The 21,824-nt window shown below is 38.2% G+C and overlaps 1 protein-coding gene and 2 long non-coding RNA genes across 6 annotated transcripts in view; all 3 read right to left on the bottom strand.

Annotated features, from left to right (window-relative positions):
- LOC18438653 (transcription factor-like protein DPB) overlaps positions 1 to 21,824 on the bottom strand; it is a 39,078-nt gene that overhangs the window by 7,486 nt on the left and 9,768 nt on the right. The window contains exons 2-8 of one of the 4 annotated variants that reach the window (XM_006848837.4): positions 17,633 to 17,888; positions 17,401 to 17,480; positions 13,555 to 13,598; positions 7,536 to 7,598; positions 7,257 to 7,403; positions 7,006 to 7,074; positions 6,738 to 6,836 (exon numbers count right to left, since the gene is read on the bottom strand). In XM_006848837.4, the coding sequence (XP_006848900.1) occupies positions 6,738 to 6,836; positions 7,006 to 7,074; positions 7,257 to 7,403; positions 7,536 to 7,598; positions 13,555 to 13,598; positions 17,401 to 17,480; positions 17,633 to 17,886 (756 nt within the window). In that variant the 5' untranslated portion in view covers positions 17,887 to 17,888. Of the gene's footprint in view, positions 1 to 6,737; positions 6,837 to 7,005; positions 7,075 to 7,256; positions 7,404 to 7,535; positions 7,702 to 13,554; positions 13,599 to 17,400; positions 17,481 to 17,632; positions 17,889 to 21,824 lie in introns of all 4 variants that reach the window. The other 3 variants (XM_088872228.1, XM_088872227.1, XM_088872229.1) reach the window with 3 other exon arrangements.
- LOC148781325 (uncharacterized) lies at positions 2,554 to 3,340 on the bottom strand. Its single transcript, XR_016059403.1, has 2 exons — positions 3,222 to 3,340; positions 2,554 to 3,128 (listed from the first exon to the last, which is right to left on the bottom strand). It is a non-coding gene; the product is annotated as an uncharacterized LOC148781325 (long non-coding RNA).
- LOC148781324 (uncharacterized) lies at positions 9,896 to 10,114 on the bottom strand. The gene is made up of 2 exons (XR_016059404.1): positions 10,016 to 10,114; positions 9,896 to 9,932 (listed from the first exon to the last, which is right to left on the bottom strand). It is a non-coding gene; the product is annotated as an uncharacterized LOC148781324 (long non-coding RNA).

Raw genomic sequence — 21,824 nt, 5'->3', positions numbered from 1 at the left:
ATTTCTTGCATAGGGACTTCCACCAGAACTGGCAAGCCATGCTTTATCTCAAACTCACCGGCATACCTCATGCCTCCATGTGGAGAACCCCCAATCCGGGCCATACAAAACTCAACTTCAATAGTTGCTCCCTAGGCAACCTAGGCCCAGCCGGAATTGGGAGCATCTTCTAGGACCATGAAGGACTGACCTTCTACGCTGATTCTAACACTTCAGAGACCCTCACCATTTTACAAGTTCTCAAGAACTTCGATCCAAGGTGAGAAATTCTTTGATTGTGGAGGGAGACTCCAAAAACATCATCTCATGGGCTTCAGGCTCCGTGCAAGGTTAGCACACTTTTTTAATGAAATAACCCATATTTGCAGGTTTATGCACGTCCTATGGCAACATACATGGTGCGAAGCAAACGTAGCAGCAGACAAACTCACTAAAGAAGGAACAAGTGGAGTTGAAGACCTTACCAGAACCTCTTTTGCACTTTTTTTTAGCATTGGTTCCATTATGTTTTGGCCGAGCATGTATAGCTCGTGTTCATTTTTGTATAACCCACCCCTAGGGGTTTTGGTATACTTCTCCCGGTCTGCGAGTGATCATTTTGAACTTGGACACCTTTTCTATAATACAGAAGTTAAGAGTTTCAAAAATAAAATCTACTTAAAACAAAACATTGCAGAGTTGTCCTATAGGCATGTGATTTGAAAAAAAAATTGTCCTATGGACATGGTCTTCTGCCACTTCCCGAAGGGAAGAGGTCTCTACAATGCCACTGAACTAAACCTGATGGAAGAATTGAAAGCATAAGGAAAGGCTGGTGACCACAGGTTCTGCAAAGATGGAAAAGAAGCATTTGCGATTGTCATCAAGATTGGTAACATGACTATTGAAATCCATAACCAGTAGACCAAATTGCCATGAATGAAATTCGTTACAACATGATGACTTAGGAGAGGAACTGTACATGATACTCTGGCAACATGGCAGAGAAGTTGAGGAAGATCATCTATGGCCTCAAGCAGTATTCTAGAAACTAATTCAACAAATTCAGCAACACTGCAGTGGCCATCAGTTTCAGGAGAAGAGACAGTGACCTCCCTGTTCGTAAAAAGTAGCCAAGCAACCATGTTCCCCATGGTAGATGTGAATGAAATCATTAGTACAGTGATGACTTAGAAGCCATTTCAGATCTAAAGAAGTGCTGCCTCCAAAAGATATTTGACATCAAAGACATGGGGACACTTATTTCCATAAAATTGATTAGACACTCATACTACGCATTGAATATCTTGAAAGGATGCAAGAAACAATGGCTATCAAAACTATTAAAACATCCCTAGAGAGGTGCGACTAAATTCTTCCCTCATGCCGAGATGGAAAAGAAATGGAAAATCTTGGCATCAAAGAACTTAATAGTCAGACTTATCTCTCATGGATACTCCAGACAGCATGTCTGCTAAGCCAATTTATGCATTTGGAGGTGCAAGTCATATTGAGCTGTAAACCAAACCATTATGGTACTTGAAATCCTCACCAGGAAATGGCATCTTTGATGACGAAGAACCACTGTCTAGGGGAAGGCTTTCTCATATGCTTACTGTGCAGGGTGCAAATGGAAAGAAATACACTATGCTTAGGAAAACCTAAATAAATGAGTAAAAACCAAAGCATAATGGCGTGATCTAGTTCTAGTGAGAGGTAGAGTAGAAATGGTTTACACTAAATGCAAGCTAACTTTGCATCTTGATAACTTCGCAATTATTTGCATCGCTTCTAACCCCCTCTTCACTACTACTGGAAGCGCATAGAAATGGGTTTCCACTTTATGAGAGGTGAGATCCAAGGTGATTCAAACATCACGTATTAAGACCATGAAGTTATTGACACCCTTATTAGAACTGCTTGCAAGAGCCTGCTTCATTACATCATTGGCAAGATTAAAATAGCGGATATCAATGAACCAACTTGAGGGGAAGGGGGTCAAAGTCTTTATTATGAGGGTCTCTTTGTTTTTTATCTTTCATGTGGTGGTGGGTTTGAGGTGGTGGGTTTGAGGTAACTATGCGCTCGGTGTGAGGTCTCAGGGTGATGGGTGCTTTTTCGTGCATGCTGATCCTATATAAATAGTTTCCATGTTAAAATGATAATATATCGGAAAGTATGATGACGCATATGTTTAATATGATGCAGTGTTTTAAAATGAGGGATGCGGCCCTGATGCGGTGGGGGGCCGATGTGGCTCGATGTGGCCCGGATGCGGGTGCATCGCAATGATGCGATCAATAAATATAAAAAAATTCTAAAAAATCTAAAAAAATAAGTTAATACATAGAAAAAAATATGAAGGTGATATATGTGATAGTAGGTATTTTAGTTTAATGATTAACTTCAAAACTATTAGCTGTTAGAGATTCTGTATCCAGTTATCCACTATCCCCTGATAGAAACTAGAAACTTGAAACCAGCTTCATAAAGCATTCAACAATCAACAACCATCAGCACAAATTTGCACCATAAGCACAACTATAATTAAACACAACCATCAACAACCATAAGTACAACCATAAGCACAAAATAATGATATTACAAAATACAAATCAAAAGTCAAGCTCAAGAAGAGTTAATAGTTAATAAATAATAACTGAATACAATTATCCATTTTGAGAGTCAATTTTGAAATTTGAACTTCATTTTTTCAAATATCAATCAGACAAGTCATCTTGAGAGTCGTCATGCGCATCATCAATATCATCCTCGACGGCCTCCATGTATTCTTCTTCATCGGTCTCCTCTGAGTCAGCTTCCTCCTCGACCTCTGAAGCTAATGTGCGAGTGCGACTAGACCCAGCAGCTCCTCTACTCCTTTGTGCTCTAGTATTAGATCGATCTTCTTCATTAGCCCCTGTTGCTAGCTCGACATCAAGCCATGTAAGATTCTCACCCTCAAACACACGCTCTTGTCTTGGATCCATGGTCCACTCACTTATGGAATCACCATCAGCTTCATATAATTGAATAGGGTTGAGCTTCGTGCGCTTTTCATACCTCTCCCTAAGCCGCTCGTTATACCGCACATAAACCAAATCATTCAACTTTTTCTGCTCCAACCTATTTCTTTTGTTTGTATGGAGCTATGGTAGAAATTTGAAATCAGATAACTTAGATTTTAGATTAGAAAATTGAAATTCAATAAATAAGGAGTAAGGAATGAGTAAAGGACTTACATGCTCAAATGCACTCTAATTGCGCTCACAACCACATGAGCTACATGTGAGATTCAACACTCGAATAGCGAGACGTTGTAGATTTGGTGTCTCGCTTCCATATAATGCCTACCATGCAGCTGTATAATATTTTACAATTTAGAATATAGTTAAAAATTAAGAGTATAAAATAAACAATGGAACTATAAATAAAGTTAGAGATAAGTAAGATTATTTTTGGGCTTTTGGCCTTTACCTGGATCTGTAGTGTCCCTATTTCGAGTGGCAATATCTCTCCCAAAGTTTTCCAAGGCTAACTTGAACTTAATCAATTCATGACTCTGATCTCATCCTGGATATCTTTGTCTGGCACCAACCTCTCTAGCACATCTAAAAACCCACCATTTATTACACGATCTGATTCAATGGATGGGTGCTTGTAGTGAAGAGATGGGTTTAGAAAATAACCGGCTGAATGAAGGTGCCTCTGAAGCTGGGTATCCCATCTCTTATCAATAATTTCAAGTATAGCCTTGCACATATTTTCTTCATCCTTTAAAACATCTTTTATTTCAGTTCTTGCCCTAGTCATTGCCTCATGTATGTAGCCCATGGCGGGCTTCGCATCACCATCAACCAGTCAAAGCACTCTCACTAAAGGGCGAGCCACCTCCAATGCAATAATTATTTGACTCCAAAAAGATGTAATCAAAATAATTTTTCAGCCTTTCTCCCATCCTTATGCTTTGACCATTTGCTTTGACTCCATTGCTCTGAAGCAAACATGGTCCTCAAGGCACTTTTTTGCTTGGCTAGGCTTCGAAGAGTGAGAAATGACGTGGCAAATCTAGTGATACCCGGTCTCACTAATTCTCTCTTCTTTGTAAAAAACCTCATCATGCTAAGGACTATGGTGTGATTGTAAATAAATCCAACAACAAACATAGCTCTTGAAATCACCCCACTAAATAAAGATGTTATACCCATTTCCTTAAGCATAAGATTAACACAGTGAGCTGCACAAGGAGTCCAAAACATATGCTTCCTTTTCAAAGTCAAGAAATGCCCAACTGCAGTATAGTTGGCACCATTGTCAGTGATAATTTGTACTACATTTTGCTCCCCAACAAAATCGACAACTCATCCATCAAGTCAGATAAGTATGTACCATCATGTGACTTGTCTGATGCATCAATAGACTTAACGAAAAAAGTACCCGTTGGACAGTTAACCAAAAAATTAATGAATGCCCTTGATTTCCCATCGGACCAACCATCACACATAATAGTGGCCCCATACCTCTCTCTTGAGGTTGGAGTATGAGTACCCCTTTGCCTCACAGCAACTTCAGACATATCATCATCATCATCATCATCAACATAATCAAATAATTGCATAAAGTAATTCCTTTCTTTTCTTTTCTTTTTTCTCTTTATCTTTTTTCAATCTATCCAAATATTCTCTAATCTCCTTTTTTATATCATCTATAGCTTGTGGGCATGCTCTTACATTCCCAGAAATTCCGGCTAAATGCTCTTTTTGTCAAAAAATACCACTCATATAAGTATTTCTACAGAGCAAGCATATCACACAATTTCTATCTTTCGGATTGTTTAGTTTAGCATATTTTCAAGCCGGATCCTTGTTACTAGCAGATTGGGAAGAAGACATTGCCCCAAAAATAAGTATAACAGTATTATTGTACAAGAAGGAATAAAAAGTTACCGACTCTGTGAAGTAGTGCTCGATTTCTTCACGACCTCTGAAATCCCCAATTTCTAATCACAAATTCACCTTAACATCCCCAAATCAACAATCAAAGGCATCAAATGAACATCAAAATATCAAACAACTGCCAAATCGAAGATTTGGATGAAAAAAAAATTTTCGCCAAATTTTTTTTTTCCTTCAATTTGATGCAAAAAAAGCCACAAAAGTGGCTGGAAATCTTCGATTAAGGGGTATAATAACCCCCCAAACAGTTTCCCTAAACTTTGGAACTACAAAAAGACCATTTTGCCCCTCCCCGAGGGGCAAAATCGAAAACTTTTTCTGCAGAACAGATGCGACGCGATGCGGTCTAATGCGGTGCGATGCGGGATGCGGCCTGATGCGGCCGCATCTGTCAAAAGTGCATATGTGCCAGTTTGCGATGCAGATGCGAGCGCATCCCGCATGATGCGGCCGCATTTTAAAACACTGATATGATGCATCCATTGTATCAGTTTAAAAGGTCTACTCCCAAAGAACTGCATGTTGAAAAAATGCAACACCCTGTTGGCCACTGTTGTTGTTAAAGCAGCCTACTCAAGGCTTCAAAAATAAATTGTTAACTAATGTTACTCAAATCAACTACAGTAAGATGAATCACCTGGTTCTCCAAATAATACCTGGCAACCACCGGTTCTGCAAGAACTATATCCAATCCATTAATGGCAAGGGCCCTTATCCAAATCCATCGTGATGGTGCCTAACATCATCTTATCAGTGAGGCGTATGAGCTGAGAGTGACTTCCTTATGGATGCATGGTGGAATATGAAAAGCAAGCAGCATCCAGCATTAATAGGACGTGATATTAATATCAATCCATGTAACCTAAATAGGTACACTCCATTTCTTCCACTAAACATACCTGCAAGCTATCTTGAGCCAAATTAAGATGAATCCCTTCCAGTGTAAACCAGTTCTTTGAAGACGTCTTCTGCCAAATCAAGATCAGTCTCGTCCTTTATATTCCCTTTTCCTTTAGAGTAAAGCTTGACAAATGGATGTGGATGTCTTATGCTTAGAAATGAAATTTTTACAGTTCCAACCAACTGCAGGACCAGCTTGTCAATAGCCTTCTCTTGATATCATGTTTTCCCATTAACCTACCCCACCCACCCCCAACCCCAACCCCTTCCAAAAAAACGTGAATGCTTTTTGTTAGAAGTGGATTTCAGAAGGTTTGACCCTTCAAATCCCCAGAGTAGTAAAAGGAAAAACACTGTTTTCTCTTAAAAGTGAGTGTTTGCGTGTTGACAGAATGGAGAATACAGTCTGACTAGAAGGGCTTATAAAAAAGAAAAATATTTATAAGACGAAAATCAACACAAGAACTACCACAAGAATATATAAAATCTACCAGAAACATTTAAGTACATTAACCAACAGTATGGTGCTGCAGCTGCAACAGCAACATCCTGGGCACCTAAGGGTTACAGATAACAAACTTCTTTGATTTTTGGATCTGATTTTTGCATTAATCCTCTCTTATTCTATGAATGATGGCAATATTTTTGTTATTTTATTTTTCTTTCTATTTTTTTTCTAGGATGACGGAGGGAGTGAAAAAGGGGAAGGGATTATGGTGATGGTTAAGTCAGGAATCCACCAAAGAATGCAGCATTATCATCCATGTGTGTGTGCATAAAAAGGAGTATGACATAATCAGGTTATACAACTTATCAAAGGCTTGCAACATAAAAATAATGTGCAAACCTCAAAACAGGCAAAGTAGATGAGAGAATATTACAAATTGAACAGAGCGAGATTACCTGAACCAAGATAAATGGTAAGGCCACTCCACCTGAAGGAGTGCTTCCTGAGCTATATAACTGTTCATTCCTCCGAACCAAATTTTGAAGGCCTACTATCTTTAAGACATGATCAAACATCAAGGTGTGGTTAAGTAAAACTTCATTTGAGAATGATAAGAGTCAGTCTGCCCATGAGTACCAGTATGAAAGAAGCGTACACACAATCATATAAGAATTTCCAAATTCCAACAATTGGATAGGAAAGACGGGGCGAAAACAGTCTCACTTGTTCATCTAGTTCCTGCAAATAAGAAGCCTTCCTTTCTATTCTGCTTCGTATTGCAATGCGTTCTTGCTGCCAGGATATCAAAATACATTTCAGATTTTAAAGTTAAAAATGAGTGTAGATTCAAAAGACACAATTAATGTCTGACAATTTTCCAGTATGTATAAGGAACCTGCACACTTGGTCCATGTTTAAGCTTAGGGAATCAAGCACACTAGATGTCAACAAGCAAAGGTATCATCAATTCAAACCTTTAGCTCTTCCATATCATTCAGGCTGGTGCGTGGCAACCCTTTCCATTGTATCTCTTTCTTATCCTTTGATATAATATCCATTGCCATGAGAACATTTAAGGCATCGTACACCCTCCTCCGAATATTTTTTTCATCATATTGTTGCTGTTAAAGAAAATTTTCAATGAGCCAACCAAAAAACAGAAAATTTTCAAAATAAAGATTGCCACCTAATCCAAAACTAATTCCCATAGCCAAGACCCCAGCAGTTTCCAGTCAAATCATAATGCATCTAACCTGGTCCGGAGTTCCAAGATTAGCACTAGGATTTGCAAATTCAGCTACCAGTTCATCGGCAACCTGTGAAAAGCCATTTACCAACATAGGCTAATATTGCCAGAACACGATTTCCGGAGGTAATACAACGTATATCTTCACAAAATCCACCACTCCCAGCAGAAAGCTGTTTAGAAAAGTAAACCTAAATGGACATGATGACCACCAGTATAAAGAACAAAAGGGCCCGCAACAATGAGCAATTCATGACTGTGGAATAAATCTCCGATATCTCATTGATTATACAATAAAAGCAATGGAAAAGAAAGTGTCACATGATCTTTCATCCAATACATGGTACCAGGAGCAAGTGGGTCCGGCTCCCGAAGCAGGAGTAGAAGGAGGGGATCACCCCTTGCCAGAAGCTCCCTGGTTCGAGATTGCCGGTGTAATTAGTATATAACAAAAATAGAAATTTTAAATAAAAATATAGAATATTAGTCATAGATACATAGCTAATCTAAAATGATTTGGAGCTCCAAGAATGCCTCCAAACCACCACCTCCCCAAAACCTATGGATCATAAATTTGAATGATGGATCTAGCTGGTTTGGAAGCTTTTCAGAGCTCCAAATTAAATATTGGTTAGAGAATGATCTGAAAGTCATTTGAAGTCTTTTAGGGCCATTGTGAAAGTCGATTTTGAGGTGAGGCAGCACAAGCAGCTAAATCCGAGGTGAGCACACCATCATTCTCTTATTTATAAAGAGTAATATGCAGCAGAAAATGTCCCATAATCTTACCTAGATGGTATTGATTTTGCATCTCTCCTAGTTGGGCTACTTCTTTTGAGCCGTGATTCTTGGGAAAAAAGCAAAGGGCTTGTGAGGCTGTTTTAGTATGGCTATAAATAAAGCCCCCACCCTAGAAATTTGGTGAATGCCTCGTATTTTCTTTAATTCCTAAGAGACAGAGGTTGAAGAGCAATAGTGACAATAGTCTATCAGAATAGTGGGTAGGTCATGTAAAGCTGATATTTAGATACTTCCTTAGATGCCGAAGTAGGTATAAGCTTTTTGACATGACCAAACCAATTGTTCCCAAATTTTAAAGATGATACTAATGGCTTATAAGATGCCCAACCTCAGAGGACTAAACTATTACACTGAGTGTTTTTTATGAGATTAATATAGAATTGGATTATGGTTTACTAGGAAAGTTTGGAACATTTGATAATAGAAACAGGCACAGAAAGTCAATAAATGATGAATATTGAAACTTCCATCCAATACCCGGAGCCTTGGTCATGATTAAGCTACACGCAGTGTTTCAAAAAGCGCTAGCCGGGTCCTAGGAGGCTTGGGCGGTCCAAGCGGCCCAGCGGCCTAGGCGGGCGCCCAGGCAAGCGCCTAGAACCTGGGCGGCCCAGTTGAATCCAAAAAGGATTTTGCAGTTATGTCAGTATCAGTTATATGTATTGCAGTACATAATTCAAATTATACTACATATTAGCATTTAGCACACACTCCATAAGCATAACCATAATCGATAAGTCGGTTCATACTCCATATCCAATTAAAACTTAAAACTTTCCAACCAACCAAATTATCAAACCAAGTTACCAAATAGTATCAAACCAATACTGCAGTACACAACCATGAGGAAGAAAAGAAAATTGAATTATGAAACTATGAAAGTAATACTTGACGACTCAAAAGAATCTTGAATAGTTCAATAGTTCAATACTTCAATCAAAGTTCAAACTTCAAAGTTTAATAATTATTCAACATTCATCATTCATTCATCATCAGAAAATCTTGGGTCAGTTGCATTGGCATCATATTCATCGGAGTCGACAGAGTCGTCACCCTCCTCGACATATTGGTCGTCCTCGTCCTCCTCCATCTCTTCTGAATCAGCCTCTTCTTCCTCCACTCTTGTTCTCTGTGCAGAAGATCTAGTGGCCCTATGAGGGTCTGCTGATGTCCCTGAAGCATCCATGACCATGTCCCATGTCAATCCTTCATGCCCCTCGACCTCATCATCATCAACTAACCACTCTATAGCATGGTCCATATTTTTTTATCTAATGGGGTCTCTCTTATCTCTCTTAACAAACCTGTCCTTCAAGAATCGATTGTACTTAACATAGACTAGGTCATTGAGCCTCTTTGATTCAAACATGTTCCTTTTCTTTGTATGAATCTAACAAAATCAAATGAAACTAATTAAAATCTAATATCACTATTTTATGTATTATTTATAAAATTATATAAATTACCCTTAGTTTCGACCTTACCCCTTCGAAAGTATTCGAATTGCACTCACAACTGGATGAAGAAATGGTTAGGTTTAAGATCCGAATGGCCAACTTTTGTAAATTTTGAGAACTACACCCATGTTGGCTCCACCAATGGGCTGCAAAGATATAGAAAAAAATCATAAATAAATAATAGAATCACTTGATTACTTGAACTTGATGAACTTAATATTATTAATACCTGGATTAATTTTAGTCCTTTGCCTCATAGCCATTAGACTCCCAAAAAACTTTAATGCGCACTTGTAATTTATCAGCTCATCAGCACATATAACATCCTGCATATCAGGATCAGAGACTAGCACATCTACACACTCATTAAATCCATTCATAATTGTGCCATTTGTTTGCATATCCTTCTCAATATAAAAAAAATTGGGTTCAAATAATAACCAACTACATGCAATGGCCAATGTATTTGTCTATCCCACTTCTCATCAATAATCTCTCAAACAGGCTTGTAGCGGGTTTCGTCATCTTTTAAATTTTGGGCTATGTCTCTTTTGCGTTTCTCCATAGCATCATATATGTAGCCCATAGAAGGCTTGTCACTATCAACCATGTGAAGGACTTTGATAAGAGGAAAAAATACCTTAAGAGCGTCCTTCACCCCTCGCCAAAAAGCTTTAGAAAGGATAATATCTCTCACCTTCTTCTCAACCTAATCCTAGGCAACCATTAGGTTGGTCAGACACTTGCATGCTCTCCAATCATCCGAGGTAAACATTTGCCTCAACTGCACTCTCATCAAATGTATGCTATCTAGGCATAAGTACCAGGTCACAAATCTCGTGACCCCAGGCCTCGCAATCTCTTTCTTCTTTGTAAAGGCACGCATCATGCTGAGGATGAGATGGTGGCTATAAATAAAATTTGTAACTAACTTGACCTTCTTCACTGCACCGCCAAGAACCTCAAGCATGAGGTCTATACAATGCGCTGCACATTGTGTCCAAAAGATTCTAGGATAGGCTATGCACCACAAATTAGATGCAGCAACATTAGGAGCAACATTGTCTGTGAAAACCTGTACAACAAGATGCTTTTATAACTTGAAATATGTAATGGGCATCATGGATATGATCAGAGGCATCAATAGACCTCAAAAAAAAAGTCCCCACAGGACAATTCACAAGCAAATTCATCTGACTTCTTCTCGTCCTATCACTCCAAGCATCAGTCATAATAGAAACCCCATACTAAGCCCATGCATCCTTCTTAAGTTCTACAGTTTCCTTCGTGACACTCACTGCCTTTTTTAAAAAATGCTCTGAAAGCTCATATGGGGTTGGGGGCTTCAACTCAAGGCCAAATTGGCCAATTGCCTCTACCGCAGCATAGAAGCTGCTTAAGCAAGCGGTATTGAAAGGAATGCCAGCCTCATAAAACCATGTAGCAAGATAAAACGCAGCTCTATCTCACTCTTCTTGATTCTATTTTCAATGATGGTTTGCTTCTTTGTTTTCTCTCCTACAACCTCAAGGTCAGGCCGAGGTAAAAAACTATCCATAGGGCCTTTAACCCGAGGCTTCTTAGTCCCAGAACCAGAAGCAATTACAACTCCCTTCCCCTTCCCTTAACTAATGGATTGTTCAACCTCTTGATATCCCTCCCCAATCTTTTCCTCATCACTATCATCATCATCATAATTGACTCGAACTCCAGACCTAATCTCTGTTATAAAGGCAAATCTCTCATCTTTTTTCATTTTTACCATGTTCAAAAAATTGTTTATTTCCTCTTTAACAGCATCAGGAGTCTTTTCACATGGTGCAACACCCCCCTGATACCGACAAGATATTTTTTGAACCGGTTTATGCCCCCTTTTGTTTCCTTATCACAAAACTATCATCTTGTGCAAAACTTATCATTAGGATCTGGTTATAGCCATATTTCCAACTGGGATAACCACTCCTATTAGATCCCGAAGAAGACATCTCAAAAATAATGCAATTTACTAAAGCAATAAAAAAAAAATCACTTACTTTGAATTTGATTACTCAATCTTCAAACTTCCACCTCAAAATACTCAACCCCTAATAACTTTGCAAAAACATCAAAACGTAAATCTAAGATCAATGGGTGATGTGGGTGATGTTTTGATCAATTTTGTTAACTTTGAGAAAAACTTTGATCCTAAAAAATTCACCAAAACTTAGTTTTTTTGGGGCTTTCTCTCTCTAAAATTGGCTCCAATAAGTTTTAAGTTTCAAATGAACCTAAAACACTAATTGTTGGCACTTTAATACAAAAAAAATGACCAAAATTGCCCCCACCGAAATTTATTTCCTCCCCTGGGCGGCCGCTCAGGGCTGCGCGTTGGGCGCTCGCCTAGGCAGGTTCCGTATCACCTAGGCGGCCACCCAGGGTCGACCGCTTAGATTGGCCGCCTGGGCGATGCGCCTAGGCCTTTCGGATTTCTGAATCACTGGCTCCACAAATTTCAAGTAGGCGAACTTTCTCCTTTCCTTATCACAGTTAAGCTCCTTGAATTGTAAACAAGCTGCGACAGAGGTTTTAAATGGGTGTCTGCCTGACCAGTGGTTTGTCAATGATATGCTTGCTATGGAACAACATATAATGCTTATATTTACTCAAATGCCACGAAAGTTCTCAAAGTGGATCAACTAGCTGCAGACATGGGTATGAGGTACATAATTAAAAGGCAGTGGTACTTCAAATCTTCTTAAACAAGGGGTAACTTCAAATCCATTTAAACAATAGATTTGAGTAAAGGGACTTTTTTTATATTTTGAATTCATCTGTAAAGGGGAATCCTGAGCTTCTTTAGGCCATAAAAGTGTACCGCTACAATGTTTGAAATTATCTTTTGGACTCAGACCAAAGTGCGAGCCTCTATAACCCCAATTGTCAGAAGAATATGCCACAAGTTCTAATCTGAGTACACATCCTCATGTCTGAGTATACATTCCAAATTAGAACGGATTTGAAATCAATGAGGATTCCAGTCAAGCTTTAGACCAACCAGTTCAAAGGTTCGGCCTACTTCCGGCAGCTTCTAAAAATAGTATTTGCAATTTAAAAAATATGAGTATATAAACAAAGATTAAAATGTATAATCTCAATGATGGTAAAATATCTTCAAATTACCACGAAATTTCCATTAAATTATGTAATTTGACTTAAAACACTCATGGTTTGTAAAGGATACTGCACCAGTTCTAATCAAATTCTCATTCTCACCTCAAGAAAGGTGAAAATTACAGAATGAAGTGACTGAGTTAGAGCAACCACTCAACCCCATCGGGTGGGTCATAGATGATAACCAAATTTTCAACAATTGTTCAAGCTCAGGGTTAATAACATCGCTATAAAGGCACCCATGGTAATAAATAGACATGTTTTGTATGGTTGTTACCTATGATGCATGACTAAAAATCAGTGTGCCACCTGTGTCTACTACTTCCAAAAAATGTGCAAATTCATTAAACTGATTTCATATGCATACAGACATCCACCGCCAGATCTGTGCACTATTTTTCTTTGCAATTCTAAGTCCAACCTGAGACTTTTACAGCACCAATTGAACTGCCTTTGATTTATTGACATACACATTTGAATAAAGTGCACACATCTTCGTAATTCCATCCAGACTTGATTCAACTTCCTAAAAGTAATTAATGGTAAAAAGATTTCATACAAATAGATTTGAATGAAATACAGAACACCATTAGAGTAAAAAACAGTAAAATATTTTACCTCATTGTAGGTGGTTCTGCCTTTGCTCTCTACCTTCTCACAAACTAAGAAAAAAAAAAAAAGGAAATGGTGCGATAATGAAAAGATTAGACTCATTGTTAAATGGAGAAGAAAAACAAAAACAATTAACAGACTATACAACATTATTGAGCATGAGACTTCACTTTTAAATAATTCATCAATGAATAGTATGCACCTGCCAGACAGCACCCTATCCGGTATTAATATATAAACAAGGTGACTATTAGGTAACGATCAGCCAACCATTCTAGAAATAACTTTGTACCAAGAAAGCAAAATATAATAAGTGCCAGTGTTATCAAATGCGGCCACATATGCAGTATATCAAGATGTGGCTCATCGACTGCATAATGTGGCCACATCGCACAAGGGCCAATGTGCCGCATATGCACCCCTACTCATGAGCAGAAATTTTGCCCATGAGCAGGAGCAGAACAATAATTTCCAACCGAAAAGGGATTTTTTTTTTTTTTGTTTTGAGAGGATGGGGTTGTGTTGTTTGGGGGAGGGGTGTTGTATATAAACCCTATATAAAATCCCCAAAAACCATTAAGACCATGCCTCCATGGTTCTAAGGGGATTGAAAGAAAAAAAGGGGTAAAAATTTGTGTGCTCCCAAAACTTTTGAAAAACAAATTGGGGTTTCTTCTTGACTCTAGGGTGGATTGTTCGATATCATCTTAAGACTTCATTTTGAAGGTTTTACAATGAAAATTCAACGAGTATTCAAACGATTCAAGGCCTTGGAGATTAAATCCAAGAAATCAAAATTTCTTTTGATTTGGGTTTTGGAATCAGATGTTCTAGAACCTCATATGATCATTTTCGGTGAGTTTTATTTCCTATATTACCTTTATTTAGGGGGACAATGTCTTCTTCTTCATCAAGCAACAAAGAGACGCCATGGAAATATTTTAGATTAAACAATCCAAAGGATTGAAATAGTGTTTTTTGTCAGTATGCTATGTGAGAAAACATATATGGCGTGTATTTTTTGGCAAAAACATCCTGCCAGAATTACCAAGAATGTGAAGGCATGCCCTTAAGCAACAAATGAGACTAGAAGAGAGATTAAGGCATATTTGGATAACCTCAAAAAATAAAAAGAAAAGAAAGCAATGAAACAAGAAGAATTTCAGATGAAATTCACGTGCGATGATGATGAAGAAGATGAAGACTCTGAAGTTAGAAGTGGACATAGAATTATAAGCGAGATGGTTATAAATATTGGTGGAAAAGTAGGGTATGAAAGGCCTCTCACTAAGGGGCCAAGGAATTCTTTTGTACTCCGAATCCCGAAGTTGTGGTAGAGCATCAGAGGAAAAAAACAAAACAAACCACACTTGAAAATAGATACAAGAAAGAACATAAGCATAATATTTGTCAATACATTGCCAAGTGGTTTTATTAACCTGGTATTCCTTTCAATATCGTGCACCTCACTTTCTTCAAGGTTATGGTCAAGACAATTGGGCAATATGGACCCAGGCTCAAAATTCCCTTTCATTCATGAGCTCAAGGGGGCTCTCTTGAAGGATGCAGTGAACGATGTGAAAAACATTTTGAGTTCTCAAAAAAGGGCAAGAGAAGTACGGGGTGACCATCATGTGTGATTGGTGGTCCGATGGAAAGTCACGTACACTTATAAACTTTTTGGTCAATTGTCCCTTAGGTACTCTTTATGAGAAGTCTATTTATGTATCGGTAGGTCACATGATGCAGCTTACTTATGCAGTTCGATGGATGAAATTCTAGATTTTGTTGGGGAAGAAAATGTGACATAAATTATCACCAACAATGTTGTCAATTACTCCGCAGTTAGGCATCTATTGACTTTGAAGATTATGCATATGTTTTGGACTCCTTGTGCAACTCATTGTCTTGATCTCATGTTTGAGGACATAGGGAAGACGTATATAGTTAAAGGGCCAATCACCAAAGCTAAGTTTGTCATTAGTTTTATTATAAGCATACCATAGTCTTAAGCATGATGAGAGAGTTTACAAAAAAAGAGAGAGATAGTGAAAACAGGAGTCACTAGATTCACCACAACATTTCTCACCCTTTAGAGCCTATGTAAGCAAAAAGATAGCCTGAGGAGCATGTTCACTTCAGAGAAGTGCAACAGAAATAAGTGGTCAAGGCATCAAGATGGGAGAAAAGAAAACAAAATTGTTCTTAGGACATCCATTTAGAACCAATGCTACTATTCCTTGGACATTTCTCACCCTTTAGTGAAAGCAGATCGATTGATGAATGGAGATGCAAGCCCGCCACGAGCTAGTAAGCTACATACATCAGGCCATGATTAGGTGAAAGAAAAGATAAAAATGAAAATTTATGAGACCAAATACAAACCCATAATTAAGATTGTAGATAGGAGATTGGATCCTCCATGCAATTGGGTTCTTTTTTAATCCATCTCTTCATTACAAGTACCCTTCATTGAATCGAATCTTAAAATAAATGGAGGGTTCTAAGTTGTACTCAAGAATTTGGTCCCTGGACCTTCTACACAAGATGAAATCCAAAGTTATGAGTTGATCAAGTTCAAGTGTGCACTTGGGAACTTTGGACACGATATCACAATTCGGAACAAGGATACCACACAACCAAGTAAACGAAAAAAATGCAAACTTTAAAATTTGAAGTTTGAAATTTTGAATTTCACTAAAATTTGCTAACTTTTATTGCCTCTTTTTTTCTTTGTTATAGTTGTATTAAACTCGAGTATCTAAACTAATATGCAGCTGAGTGTTGGCCTTTTATGGAAGCGAGACACCAAATATCCAAATGTATAATATTCAAGTGTTGAGCCTCACATGTAGCTCATCTGGTTGCAAGTGCAACTAGAGAGCATTGGAGCATGTTAGTACTTTTTTTCCTTAGTTTCAAATTTAATAGAATCTAATTGTAATAAAATAGAAATGCATTAGGAAATGGTAAGATTAAGTAACATCTTTTCTTCATTGACTCATTGATTGTATTCATGCTTTGTGCCACAACTCCATCCCAAACCAAGGAACAGCCAGAGCAGCAAAAGTTTGAATGATCTCGTTTATGTCCGATACATTGAACGCCTATGGGAGAGGTATTTGAAGTGCATGACCGTTCACCCAATTGCATTTGAATAAGTATGGCCTGGCACTAGATCACAAGGAAGAATATCCACATCGTCATTGGTTCCAGAGATCGAGGAGGAGGAGGTTGACTCGTAGGAAACATTGGAGGAAGAAGTGTATGTGGAGGAGGGTTCGAATGGGGGAGATGTACATGATGGATCCCATGACTTATCTGAAACTTGAGAGTTCAGAGTTGGCACAATGATTTACTAAGGTTGAGTGTCTATCTCTAATATTTTATATATCATATGTTATGAACTTTTGGCCATTGGAGTTTAAGTTACGTTTAGGTTGTGAATGCAAGGTTGTGATTGTAAACTTGTGATTGTGAAGTATTTTTGGTATTGGATGTGATATTAAAGTGTTAATTGTCTATTCGGATGGAATGGATTACATTTCTATGTTACTCTTTATTAGACTATCAGGCTATCAAGGGACTCAGACAGCTAGTCTATTAGAGAAAACTACTAGTTAAAAATTTCTTATATCACATAAATGACATATTTGTGTTTTTTTATCCATTCTTATATTTTTTATAATTTTTATAATTTTTCTAATTTTTTTTAAATCAATGACTACATCGCCTATATGTGCCCCCTCAAGCCACATCCTGCATCGGACCCCCAACCGCATCGAATCTGCATCCTGTAGTTGATGACACTGACAATGCTCTCAAGAATCGGAAATTAAATGGTCACATTACCTTTCAGGCTGAATTGGCGAAGTCCCCTCCCAGTTTTATCAGCACCTACAGGTCTCATGCCTCGCTTTTTCTTCTTTCCCCTATTCATATGAAAATAGTGTCTTAACCACCAAAGTGAATAGCAGATACAATAGTGAGCATTGTGATGCTTGCTTATTTATTCATGAAAATCCATTAACTACTTGAAGGTAACAAACAGCAAAAAAATAAAAGATCAGTAAAATAAGCAAACCCTGAGGGCACAGGAGACCCAGCATCATCATCATGAAAATCCAGATGGTTTAACCTAACAAATGTGCTTTCAGTTGCAGCTGTGGTTGTTGCTGGTTCACTTCGATTGGATGGAGAACCTACACTACCACTGGTTGAAAGTGATTGGCCATGACCACCTGAAATTGATCCCCAAGACCTAGATCCCCTTGGATATGTAACTGGGACTTTCCCCATATTATCCTCATCCAACGAATTGTTGCCACAAGTTGCCATTCCTGCAACCATGAGAAATTGAATACATCAAAACAAGTTCTCTTTCTTCTTTTCTTTCTTATTGAATAGAGGCAAGCAAAGTATATCAGACAAAAATTTGCCTTACAGAGTGGCATAAATTTCAAGAAAACTTGACACAATTTAGAATCATCCAAATACAAAGTCAATTTGATGAAACGTTAGCAAAGCATCAGCAGATGCTCAAGCAAAATGGTTTTTCTAATCTGCAAAGTGATTCCTGTGGAAGACCAGAAATGCTAAGCCAACATTAAAAGACATTGCAAAGAAAATATAAGCACTTTATGGCAAAAAAGTGATAATCATTTCAAATCATAGCAATGTTTGGGAAGAATAAAATACGATCAAAATAAGCAACCAATAACATGATAAGAAAGTAAAACTCTGCATAGCCAATGCGTGCCCTAAATAGAACAGTCACATTCATATAATTATGAAGTCCAATGCAGAAGAAAATAAGGCCCTATTTGGTAATCAGGAAAAGAGGGGAAACCTTCATACTTTTTCCTCCTTTCCTAATCTCTTATCTATTTTGCTAATTTGTTTGAGTAAAAGCTAAAGTGAATATTTTCCCCATCTTTCCCTGTCAACAGGGAAAGATGGGGAAAGTCACAAACCACTCCGTGACTCTCAAGAAAGACGGAGAAAGCCTAAAATAGCCTATCATTTCTCTCCTCACACTTCCACACACTCTCTACCCACTCCCTCCCTTCCCTCATACCTAGCCTGGATCGTCTCTCTCCTCTCTTTTTCTCCCCCTAAAACCCACACACCTCTCTCTCTCTCTCTCTCTCTCTCTCTCTCTCTCTCTCTCTCTCGCTCGGATTCTATTTTCTCTCAAGTTTTAAGGTATTCTATCTATGGCATTTGCATGAATAGTTTGGGGTTTTATGGTTGATGTCTTGGGGTTTGCAGCTTGCACTTAATGTGCTTGATCCATCCTAGTTTCTCTTTATCTAGCCTTGCTATGTAGGTTTTCATCTTTTAGACCGATGGACAGCAACTTTGTTTTCATATGAGACAAAAGATCTTCCCCATTTGTATGGCATTAATCTTTATTAGGCTCTAATTGGTTCTTCAATTCAATTGTTTGTGCTCTCTTGTCTCAATGGCCCAGTCAATAGTTCCTTGGGGTGAAAGCGAAAAAAGCTTCAGGATAGACAGCGAAAGCGCGAAGCAAGGTAGCTGCGAACAGTGTTTTAAAAAGCGGATTGCCCAGTGCCTAGGCGGTCTAGAAGGCCTGGGCGCATCACCCAAGCCTAGGCGGCCAAAATAGGTGGATATTCCTAGGCGCCAGGGAACCTGCCAAGGCGGGTGCCCAGTAGCCAACCCTGGGCGACCGCCCAGGACCTACACCCCGCCAAGGGATGGAAATGCTACTCGTTGAGGGTATTTTTTTAATACTAAAGGGCAAAATTGTGGGTTTTTCCATTTAAAACCTAAAACCCATTAGAGCCTATTTTAGAGAGAAAAAAAAAGGCCCAAAAAACTCGTTTCTCGTGATTTCCATAGGATTGAAGAGTTTCTCAAAGTTATGAAAAATTGATCTAAGCATCACCTATTGATATTAGATTTAATTCTGGATGTTTTATAAACCTATTAGAGGGTTTTTTAATAGATTTTGAGTCCTTAGAAACATCTTAGAGGTGGAAGTTTGGAGATCGAGCAATCAAAGTTAGTGATTTTTTTTATTGCTTGTATAAGTTGTATTATTTTGAGATGTCTTCTTCGGGATCTAATCGAAGTGGTGATCCAAATTGGAAATATAGCTACAACCCAAATCGTTTGGATAAAATATGCATAAGATGCAAGTTTTGTGAAAAGGATACAAAAGGGGACACAAACCAATTCAAGAAACATCTTACAGGTATCAGAGAGGATGTTGCCCCATGTAAAAAACTCCTAATGTTGTTAAAGATGAAATAAACAATTTTTTGAGTCTTGTAAAAATGAAAAAGATGAGAGACATGCATCCATAGCAGACATGAGGTCTGGGGTTCAGGTCAGTTATGATGATGACAGTGATTAGGAGAGGGAGGGATGTCAAGAGGTAAAACAACAACAATCCATGATTAAGGGAAATGGAAAGGGAGTTGTAATCACTTCTGGGAGTTCAGGGCCTAAGAAGCCTCGGGTTAGAGGCCCTATGGATAGTTTTTTGCCCCGGTCTGACCCTGAGGTTGCAAGAGAAAAAACAAAGAAGCAAACCACCATTAAAAATAGAATCAAGAAGGAAGAGAAAGATAGAGCAGTTTTTTATATTGCTACATGGTTTTATGAGACGAGCATTCTTTTCAATATCGCTCGCCTAAACAACTTCTATGCCTTAGTAGAGGTAATTAGCCAATTTCGACCTGGGATGAAACCCCCAACCCCATATGAGCTTTCAGAGCCTCTTTTGAAAAAAGCGGTGTCATGAAGGATGCTGATGAAGTTCAGAAAGATGCATGGGCTCAGTATGGAGTTTCTATTATGACTAATGCTTGGAGTGATAGGAAGAGAAGAAGTCAGATGAATTGCTGGTGAATTGTCCTTTAAGGGCTGTTATTTTTAGGTCTATTGATGCCTCTGATCATAGCCATGACGCCCATTACATATTCCTAATTATGCAGAAGGGAATCAATGAGGTTGGGGAGCAGTTTATTATACAGGTTGTCACCGATAATACTGCTCCTAATGTTGTCGCTGCTAATTTGTTATGCATAAATTACCCAGGAATCTTTTAGACACCATGTGCAGCACATTATATAGACCTCATGCTTGAGGCTCTTGGCGGTTTAACTGAGATATCAGGTGCAGTGAAGAAGGCAAAGTCAGTTACAAATTTCATTTATAGCCACCATCTCACCCTCAGCATAATGCGTAGATTTACAAAGAAGAAAGAGATTGTGAGGCCTGGGGTCACAAGATTTGCGACTTGGTAATTATGCTTAGATAGCATACATTCAAGAAGAGTCCAATTGAGGTAGATGTTTACCTCGAATGAGTGGAGAGTATCAAGTGGTCCAAGGACCACGTTGGGAAGAAGGTGAGAGATATTATCCTTTCTAAGGCTTTTTGGCGAGGAGTGAAGAGAGCTCTTAAGGTATTTTTTCCTCTTGTCAAAGTCATTCGCATGGTTGATAGTGACAAGGCTTCTATGGGTTACATATATGAAGACATGGAGAGATGCAAGAGAGAGATAGCCCAAAATTTAGATGATGATGAGAGCCGCTATAAGCCTATTTGGGAGATTATTGATGAGAAGAGGGATAGGCAGTTACATCGACAATTGCATGTAATTCGTTATTATTTGAACCTAGCTTTTAATAAGGATATACACACAGATGACACAATTATGACTAGATTTAATAAGTGTGTAGATGCCCTGATCCGGATATCCAGGATATTATATGTGCTGATGAGCTGATAAATTACAAGTGCGCATTAAAGTCTTTTGAGAGTCCAATGGCAATGAGGCAAAGGACCAAAATTGATCCAGGTAATAATATTATTAAGTTCATCAAGTTCAAGTAATCAAGTTTCATTTCTATAATTCTATTATTTATTTATTCTATATCATTGCAGCCAATTAGTGCAGCATGGGTGTAGTGCTCCAAATTTACAAAAGTTCGCCATTTGGAACTTAAACCTAACCACTACCTTGTCCGGTTGTGAGCAAAATTGGAGTACTTTTGAGATGGTCATTTGTATTAGTACTTTAGTAGTTATTAGTTTTGTACTATTACTATTATATATTTAATTATTTATATTTATTAGTTTCATTTGATTTGTTTAGATTCATACAAAGAAAAAGAACAAGCTTGAATCAAAGAGGCTCAATGACCTAGTCTATGTCAAGTATAATCGATTCTTGAAAGACAGGTGTGTTAAGAGAGATAAGAGAGACGCCCTCAGATCAAAAAATATGGACAATGTTA

The sequence above is a fragment of the Amborella trichopoda genome, chromosome 7 (genome assembly GCF_054954075.1).
Source record: "Amborella trichopoda isolate Santa Cruz 75 chromosome 7, AtrichopodaSantaCruz75HAP2 v2.0, whole genome shotgun sequence".
Classification (NCBI taxonomy): Eukaryota; Viridiplantae; Streptophyta; class Magnoliopsida; order Amborellales; family Amborellaceae; genus Amborella; species Amborella trichopoda.
Note: the sequence above shows the minus strand (reverse complement) of the source record. Positions and strands in the feature narration are given on the sequence as shown.